Source organism: Penaeus japonicus, unplaced genomic scaffold (assembly GCF_977035675.1).
Source record: "Penaeus japonicus unplaced genomic scaffold, GWHDUDI00000001_assembly GWHDUDI00000034, whole genome shotgun sequence".
Taxonomy (NCBI): Eukaryota; Metazoa; Arthropoda; class Malacostraca; order Decapoda; family Penaeidae; genus Penaeus; species Penaeus japonicus.
The window spans coordinates 20,376,531-20,386,530 of NW_028234436.1; the positions used below are offsets into that span (position 1 = coordinate 20,376,531).

The 10,000-nt window shown below is 35.5% G+C and overlaps 2 protein-coding genes across 2 annotated transcripts in view; one reads left to right on the top strand and one right to left on the bottom strand.

The window, feature by feature from the left end:
- Nucleotides 1–5,562, top strand: part of LOC122243166 (ribonuclease H2 subunit A) — a 10,641-nt gene extending 5,079 nt beyond the window's left edge. The window contains exons 4-7 of the mRNA XM_043000657.2: nt 2,259–2,357; nt 2,821–2,902; nt 4,733–4,856; nt 5,230–5,562. Coding sequence (XP_042856591.1) covers nt 2,259–2,357; nt 2,821–2,902; nt 4,733–4,856; nt 5,230–5,389 — 465 coding nt within the window. The 3' untranslated portion in view covers nt 5,390–5,562. The remainder of the gene's footprint in view (nt 1–2,258; nt 2,358–2,820; nt 2,903–4,732; nt 4,857–5,229) is intronic.
- Nucleotides 5,563–5,827: 265 nt separating this feature from the next.
- Nucleotides 5,828–10,000, bottom strand: part of LOC122243165 (transmembrane protein 98) — a 15,532-nt gene continuing 11,359 nt past the window's right edge. The window contains exons 5-6 of the mRNA XM_086530923.1: nt 9,771–9,971; nt 5,828–7,594 (exon numbers count right to left, since the gene is read on the bottom strand). Of these exons, the coding sequence (XP_086387049.1) occupies nt 7,511–7,594; nt 9,771–9,971 (285 nt within the window). The 3' untranslated portion in view covers nt 5,828–7,510. The remainder of the gene's footprint in view (nt 7,595–9,770; nt 9,972–10,000) is intronic.

The following is a 10,000-nucleotide window of genomic DNA, read 5'->3' on the forward strand; positions in this document are numbered from 1 at the left end:
CTTTTTGTGACTCAATTGAACTAACTGGGGATTGAGCATGTACAGGAGGTACATGGGCCTTGGGAATGCCATGTTCATTGTCTGATCTTGTCAATCATGTGGCTGGCTTGATATCATATAATTATTTTGTAATGCCTCTTGGCAATGTATATCCTGCTCACAAAAATCTAATGCATGATATTTTGGGTCCTGTCCTCCCCTACACATGAATTATATTACAAGACCCCCATAGGTATTCTCCACTATATGAAAAGAAATGACAGAGATTGGTACATTTATTATTATAAGATTTATATTGTTGGGAAGGCATTATTATAAAAATTAGGATATTCACAAATTCAAACATATTTATTTAGAATTATGAGCCCCATTTGTACAACTGTAATGTAACATTTCAACCAAATAGAAATAATCATATTTGGGGGTATTGTTTTGCTTGTTTCTTAACCCATTGCAGACGGGGATAAGTTTGCTTGCCCAGCCTCCAGGATAGGTTTTACTTTAAAGAGAGACTTCTTGAAGCAATATAATTTGAATCTTCCCACTCTCTTTCAGTCATTCATTGTAAAATGAGCGTTTTTTGTGTTTTATTTTTCTGTGTGTTTTATTGAGTTTAGAGACTTATATGTGCCATATGACAGGCTCTATCAGTGCTGCAGTAGACTAAAGTTGTAGTATATTATCCATATTAGCTCATCATTTTCTTTATACTCAGTGTGATAGAAGTATTGCTGTTTTATGGGAGGACAAAAGGCAACTTTATTTTTTCGTATTTTTGTGCTGTCATGAACAAATACGAAACATGTAACCACCTACAATAAAGATAACAAGAAGAGGTAGGGAAGACGAATGAAACCTGTGCTTGTGACTGTGAGTGCCACAGTGAAAGGCATCCATATTGGCACAGGAGCACATTTTAGACACTGGGTATGGATTGAGTCACCTTCCTCTTCCCGTTCTGCCTGCACACCTTTCATTGGCTGTACTTTTGAGCAAGAGTTCGTCAACTTAGAGTGTGCCATTGCTCTATAAAGATGGTGCTTACTAGAGACTGTGGATGGGTGCCATTCAAGACTCTATCTCCTGCTGGTGCTAGGAAAAAGTTGTGCCATCTAGGTTTTTTACGTTAAGCTAGCACGATATTACGGTAATTATAGTAATTATGACTGCAGTACCCATCAATACTCATTCCTTTTTCATAGTAAAATTAAATAGCACAGTGATTCAAAATTCCTGAACTTCATGTACGTCATGACGCCTGTCGTCAGACCAAAGCTCCTACGGCATGTATGTCATAACACCTGTCCGCAATGGGTTAATTAACCATTATATTTGAATAAGGAAATACAAATACTAAGTACAGTTAACCCGTTAATGACGGGTGACGTGTTTTTTTGTCATACATGACGCAGGAGCTCTGGCCTGACGATTTGGGGATTTTGGATCACTATGTTATTGAGTAATGAGTGAGTGATGCTGACGATTGTAGTCATAGTTATTATAACTGTTGTAATATTAACCAAAATGGTTTTCAACTCACATCCAAAACCTAGATGGCACCACTTTCTTCTAGCACCAGCAGAGGAGAGGGAGCCTTGAATGGCACCCATCTATGGTCTCTAGCAAGCACTATCTCTATAGAGCGATGACACATAGCAAGTTCCTGACCTCTTGCTCTAAAGTACCACAGATGAAAGATGTGCAGGCAGAGCGAGAGGAGGAAGGTGACTCAAACCATGCCCAATGCCTATAATGTGTCCCTGTGCCAGTAGGGATGCCTTTTATTGTGGCACTCACTGTCAAAAGCACAAGTTTCCTTCCTCTTCATGTTACCTTTATTTTGGATGGTTATAAGTTTTGTGTTTGTTTGTGACAGCACACAAATAAAAAAAAATAAAGTTACTTTTTGCCCTCCCTTAAAACATTTCACATTAAGTATAAAGAAAAAAATGAGTTGATATGGACCCTGAACTACAATTTTAGTCAACTGCAGAATTGATAGAGCCTGTGATATGACAGATATAAATCTCCAAAAACAGTAAAAAATACAAAACAACAAAACAAAAATGGCTCTAGCTCTACAATGAGTGACTAAAAGGGAGCAGGAAAAATCAAGGTATGTTGCTGAAGCTGCCTCGCTCAGAAATAAAACCCATCCTGGACCCTGCGTAAGCAAATCTATGTATGAATATTAAGCAATAAATGATTATGTTGTACAGTATGTATGTATATCACAGTCAACGATGTTTGTTTTTCAGGATAAACTTCAGGGTATTTTCCCTACTATTAAGATTACCGTTGCCAAAAAGGCTGATGCTCTATTCCCCTGTGTGTCCGGCGCTAGTATCTGTGCAAAGGTAAGTTTCTTTGTTTTTCTTTCTTTTCTTATGAAAAATGCATATATATATATATATATATATTATATATATATATATTATATATATATATATATATATATTTTATATATTTTATTTTTTTTTTTTTTTTTTTTTTTTTCTCTCTCTCTCTCTATCTTCCCTCTCTCTCTCTCTCTCTCTCTCTCTCTCTCTCTCTCTCTCTCTCTCTCTCTCTCTCTCTATCTCTCTCTCTCTCTCTCTTTCTCTCTATTCTCTCTCTCTCTCTCTCTCTCTCTCTCTCTCTCTCTCTCTCTCTCTCTCTCTCTCTCTCTCTCTCTCTCTCCATTAAACTGCAGCTATCACAGATGAAATGAAATGTATTATATTCCTTTCAGCCTCCTAATATTTAATGTTTGTGTGTTTTGTACATATTTTACGAAAAGGCTTCAATGCTGTGATGTTTATGCTATTACATTTATTTCAGGTTGCTCGTGATAGAGCCCTGAAGAACTGGAAGTTTCCAGAAGGCATCGAAATTGACAACTGGGGAAGCGGATACCCGGGAGGTAATGAACATCGCTTATTGTGGTGAATGTAGAAAACATATTCATGGATATGAAGGAATAAAACACCATGTTGCGTCATAAGTCATGGATTTCTGATGTTACTTTATCTTCCTTTTATGGAATCATTCAGATTCTCTGCATATATCATGGACTTGAAGTTGATATAGATAAACTTATATATAAAGAACTTTATACCAGTGAAGCCATGATGTCAGGAAATACATTAAAACTTATCAAAACAAAACATTCATAGATAAAACATGTATCAGGTCACTGTTACTGTATTTGTATTAAGGACAGTGGATTTTTTTTCTTCCAAGATTAGTTTTTTAGAATTTCACATCATTCATAGTTTTGTGTTTCTTTGTGTGCATGTGTATTTGTTTGTTGAGGACTGTAAAAGACTATTTCTCTACTGCTATGAATATTTTGAAACAGTTTGCAAACAGGGGCTAGATTGGTTGTAACTATTTATTTGTTCCAATTTGTGCAATGATATGACATTTAGATAGTTATCATGTTAGGCAGCTTATCTATGACTGCTTTGTGTGAAAAGGAAAGGGAAAAAAAACTGAATACATAGTTTCTCTGATTCTGTTCATAATTGAATCATTCTCATTTCAAACATTTATTTAGCTCTGTGTGTGTGTGTTTGTGTGTGTGTGTGTGTGTGTGTGTGTGTGTGTGTGTGTGTGTGTGTGTGTGTGTGTGTGTGTGTGTGTGTGTGTGTGTGTGTGTGTGTGTGTGTGTGTGTGTGTGTGTGTGTGTGTGTGTGTGTGTGTGTGTGTGTGTATGTGTGTGTATGTGTATGTGTATGTGTATGTGTATGTGTATGTGTATGTGTATGTGTATGTGTATGTGTATGTGTATGTGTATGTGTGTAAGTGCATGTGTGTGTGTATATGTGTGTATGTGTATGTGTATGTGTATGTGTATGTGTATGTGTATGTGTATGTGTATGTGTATGTGTATGTGTATGTGTATGTGTGTATGTGTGTGTGTGTGTGTGTGTGTGTGTAAGTAACATATGTCATGGATGTTCTGATGTTAGTTCTTCATTGTGTGTGTGTTTATTTGTTTCTTTGTTTATTTAAGAAAAAAAAAAATAAGAATGAGAATGAATGACTTCATAGTATTTCGGTTATATCTTCATCAGAAGTATGTATAATTCAGTTGGAGATATAATCAGATGAGCATTTGTTCTGTGAAGTTATTCATTCTCATATCTAACTTTTCTTTATGAGTGCATGTGAAGGAGTGCATGAGCTGATCCTAGATAGAAGACCGTATTCTTTCCATTTCAGACAACATATTCTTCTATATCTATAGTGTGAGAGAAGTATCAGTCAAAGAGAGAAGAATTGCATTTTTGTTTCCCTAATGCATTTCTGTTTCAAAAATTATAGTCTTGTTCCTTGTCCTTCTGTAGAAAAGATCCAGCACATCTTTCCCTCATTGATTTCTCTTTCAGTAAATAGATTTATGATCCTATCTCTTACAGGTATTTCATTGCACTACAGTATATAGCCACAAAATATCAAAGGATAATGACAGAGGCTGATGAATAGGAATTGAAAATGTCTATGCACTTTCTAGAACTGTGAAAGTGTGCTGCAAGTTTCCTACCATATTACAATAAGTTGATATTAGGATTTTTACGAAATGCAGCAGTTTCTTATTATAATTTAAGGCTTGATAGATAAAACTCACTTATTTCCTGCATTATGGTTTGAACTCGACATCCTTACATTTTATTTATTTATTTTAATCTATTTTCTCCTGCAGCAGTAATTGTTTCAAAACTCACCCATATCCCTCTATCACGTCCAGATGCCGTTACGAAGAACTTCCTGATGAACTCGATCGACAGGGTATTTGGTTTCCCTGGCATTGTACGTTTCTCATGGTCAACTGCCGAGAAGATTGCTGATGAAAAATGCATCTCAGCTTCATGGTAAGAGACTTTTGAATTGTGTTTTTAACTATGGGCTCAGAGATTTTGACTCTTCATTTTATTTCTAAATGAGATCTCTCTTTTTTTCTATTTTCCCCCTCTTTTATCCACTCTTTTTTTTCTTTTTTTCCGTCTACCCTTTTTAGTAACTTTATTATTATTATTATTATTATGATGATGTTAATCATCATTATCATTATTATCATTATCATTTTTATCATTATTATCATAAGGGACCTATAGAAAAGCTAGAAATCATTTCCTTTAGTAATCAACAAAGCAAAGGGTAATTTTGTTCTATCTGCCAACCAAAAGGTATAGTTAATCTTCCCTTCTCTGTTTCTTGATCTATATCTATCTTCCCCCTTTAAAGGAATGAAGATGAAGACGAAGAAAAGAAGGAAAAGACACCCTCTGTCCTCCAGTTCTTTGCCAAGAAACAGTCAGGCGAGGTGTACAATGCGCCGCCCCCAGTCAAGAAGAGGCACCATTTCTTCACCGACCGCTGCCTCTCGTCCGTCCAGAATTTCTGAGATGGGAATGCAGTCGGTGTGCGGAGTCAGTCCCTCTTTGTTTTTTTGTTTTGTTTTTATCTTTTCTTTTTTTTTTTACATTCTCTTGTCTCAATTTTTTTTTGTGCTTCAGATGCATTTGTAAGGAAATTTGTTGTATTTGATAAGAAAAAATAAAAATGATGACATAAAAATGTTGGTTTTCTGTCTTATTGCATTTTTTCTCTATAGTCATCATCATCATCCATTGTGTAGGTATAAAACATTAGCCTTTTTTTTTAATTATTTTTTTTATCTGTTCTGGTGCTTACTTGATCTTCAGCCATACTCAATAAATAATTTTGCAATAAATGATCCAAAAGACAGGTTCATCAATGATAGAGCATCTATTATTCTTTCAACAGTGTTCAAATTTCTTTTTTTATGATGAATATAAGGAAAAGATAAATAATCTGAATATCCTTTATAAAGAAATTTATTTACAACAGACTTTTGCATACAATACAAAACCCTAGAAAATATTATAGAAAGACATTTTGATTGTGATTTTACATAGTATTTCGTACACCATTACCATCATCTGTCATAAGTATTATTGATGATAAACTGAAAAAATATATAATGGCTAGTTTTGGATACTAGCAAAGATTTGGATAACCTTTTTCTTTTTTTTACTTTTTTATTGTGTGCAGATAGTGTTTGTCTTAATGGCGTTTCATTTTATTGTTATATTTCCAGGTTATAAAAAGCTGGATGCAAATGACTCAAACGTCTTAGCTTTTTCAAAATAAGTTAAGCTTCGTAACTAACCATAAAAAGCGGGGGATTAGTTCCTTGCCATTGGTCATTTATTTTTGTTTATACATACTTGTCTAAATGTATGTGTATGTATTTTTCTGTTGGTGAATGTACTTCTTTTTGTGTGTATTTACTTCTGTGTCTGCTTATGTACTTCTGTGTCTGTGTATGTACTTCTGTGTCTGCTTATGTACTTCTGTGTCTGTGTATGTACTTCTGTGTCCGCATATGTACTTCTATGTCTGTGTATCTACTTCTGTGTCTGCATATGTACTTCTGTGTCCGCATATGTACTTCTGTGTCCGCATATGTACTTCTGTGTCTGTGTATGTCTGCATTTGGTGGTAGCATATGCATTTGTGGGTGATAAGTCTTTGATTACAAATACAGATCTATAAAATTTCAATATATACATAAAATCTCTAGTGCCTTATTCAACAAAGAAATCCCATAGTAAGAGTTAACAACAAAACTATATCAGTTGCATGATATAATGGTAAACACATAAACCCTTGCAACATAATTATACAACCATATTTTTACATAAAATCAATATATGAAGACTTTATAAACAGCAATTTAATAAGAGATCACTATGCAAAGTACAAAAACAAATCTGTACCTTTCATACCTTTGGTTTTTTACCTATAAGATCACATCAAACTTTCGCACCTGTTTTTTTGCCAAAGGACACATTTTTGTCGCCCTTTACAATAATTTAGATTATCAATAATGATATTTTAAAATTATTCATTTGTTTCCCTCCCTCTCCTTCTTCACCTGGAGGAAACTACAACCAAGTAATATTCTATATATATGCTCTATATACTTAGGGTTACTCTAGCAACATGGTAAATATTGATTTAATGCACACAAGGTAGCTCAATGTTTTACTAAGTAAAACACTTCATATTTTTGCTTTTAGTCACTCCAGTGCTCGGAGACATGTAAATATAGTAGTTACCTGACGCATGACATAACTATTTCAGATATGGTAAATAGATACTTTATGCTTGATAATAACACGGTATATACTTACCTTATATATGGTAAATAGCTGTTTTATGCATGGTAAATAAGTACTTCCAACATGGTAGACAGTTACCTCTTGTTAAGCTACATTGGACATGGTAAAATGTATGATAAATAAGTCCTTCTGACATGTTAAAATAGATATTTCATGCATGGTAATAATTACTTCAGACAGGGTAAAAATCCACTTCAGTTACCACATGCATGATATATATCTACTTCATACGTAGTAAATTGTTACTTTAGATGCGGTAACTAGTAACTTAAATGCACCCTAAGAAATTACACCATTGTTGCATGGTAGCATGGTTTTCAACATTCTGCAGTATCACATGTTGCATCTTCTGTAAAGCAACCGTGGAATGTTTCATGTGCCATTGCAGCCTCACGCAGTACCTAGGAGAGGAAAGAAATAAACTTAACTATGTTGCATGGCCTGATTCAGTGATATTCAATTGATATTCAAGTGTCATTTACAGTGAACAAATTTACTAATGAACTAGCTGATATATGTTGCATGATTGTGCATAATATTCCATTTACATTTGATGAACTAGTTAATATGTAAATACAAATGCGTTATTGCATTCTACCATCTTTCTCACATAGTTAATATATGTTACATAATAGTTCATAATATTCTAATTACAGTTTTGAGGAAGCAGTGTCATGAACTGGAAGGTTAAGTTGGATGATATAACAATATTCTAATTTAATTTTGAGGGAAGCATTTTAATGAACAGGTTAATTATGTTGTATGGTATAATGAATAATGACATTTTTAATTATGTTCAATGCTATTTTAAGGACTTTTGTTTTGGCATTTAATGAATTAGTTAATTACATCACATAAACTTGATAATTATGTTAGATATTCCAAAAACATTTTCCTCTAATTCTCGATTATTGAAAGTGATCTTATAAGCATATGTAATGTAGTTAGAATTCTATCATTTGAATATAAGAATATATCTATTTTTAAAAGATATATATATATAATACTACAATCATATATAAGCAATGGTATTAAATAATGAACCAATATTAGTTTTCTTGTTTTTGTAAGTTCTTTGTTCTTAAAAAAATCGACAATAATTAGAAAGACGGAATATGAAAATAATAAGACTAATATTATAATCTTAGTGATAACAATAGAATGTACCAATTTGATAAGTAAAATGATGATAATCATAATTATGACAACCGCTATAATAATTAATAAAAATAACAGAAACTATTTATATAAACGCTGTAGCTTTTTTAGTACTACAGACATTAAGATGATGAGGATAAGGATAAGCTAGGTTTGCGGAAAAGATGCGCTGACGGGCTTATATGCACTGAGGCGAGCCCGCCTCTGCCAGCGTGTGCCGACTCGTGAGAGAATGTGCCAACGAGTGCTGACTCGACCTGAGCTTGGTCTTTACCCACCGTATTGCCCAGACACGGTGGTGACCGCCAGGCGTGTCTGGGCAATACGTTGGGTACTAAGATGATGTTCATGTTAATAAGATAATGTTAGTGATAATGGGAACGATAATGATATTTGTTAAGATAAATACGAATGATGATGATGATTACGATAAAGATGAAAGCGAAGACAACAACAACGAAAGTGATAATGATGGTGATGGTGATAACGACAGAACTACGAATAATACCAAACAACAATAATAATATATATAATAATTGTAGCAATATTCGTCATACCAACGAAACGATGAAAGTGACAATAATAAAACAAATAACATTACTAATAAACGGTAAAAACGCTCCATACTGACTAATAAATTTTAAGAAATCCGATCACACAACGTAATAAAACAGCATATGCCACGTAGAGACAAACACGTTTTAAACAAGACCGGTATCTGACTCACAACTGCTAACAAGAGCCTACGTCTAGTTTTACATTGCTTGTGTAATTTGATGAGCTTAGAGTGAATAACATAGTAACGGTTCTTTCTGTATGTGTATTATGTATATTTGACCCGCGCGAGTGTACGTTGAGGCAGGATAGACACTGCGTTAGGGATACATCGTGTTTATATACGCACATGTGTATATGATTTTATGGGAAAGGACGAAAATGAGAGAAGAGGGGAAAAGGGAAGGGATAGAGAGGGACAGGGAAGGGTGAAGGGAGAAAAGGAGATCTAGAGAGAGGGAAAAGAAAGAAAGAAAGAAAAAAAAACACGACATAATAACAAAAACACAATGATACAAAAAAAAAAAAAAAATGATAACCATAGACAAAAAACAACAAAACCTACCACACACCCAACCATTAGACACCCCTGCCTAACTACCCTCCCCATCACTCATCACTCCTAATTCCTCCCCACCCCTCCCCATCCCTCGCCTTCCCTCCCCACGCCTCCCCATCCTTCCCCACCCCTCCCCACCCCTCCCCACCCCTCCTCATCCCAACCCCACCCCTCCCCATCCCTCCACATCCTTCCCCATCCCAACCCCACCCCTCCCCATCACCCCCATCCCACCCCACCCCTCCCCATCCCTCTCCACCCCAACCCTACCCCTCCCCACCCCTCCCCAACCAACGAAGACATACCGAAAGGTGACGATCCATATCAGCCAGGGCCTCATTAATGAGAGTCACCGTCGTGTTCGAGGTGAGGTAGCGGGCGTGCCAAGCCAAAAGTGTGAGGGTGAGGATGAGGGCAGAGCACCTTGCCTCGAGCAGCCGGGGGTCCAAGGGCGGGTACATCGCCCGGGCGACGTCGTCTATGCGAGGGGACAGACGCCGTGTCACCTGTGGGAGATGGAGGAAGTCATTTCATG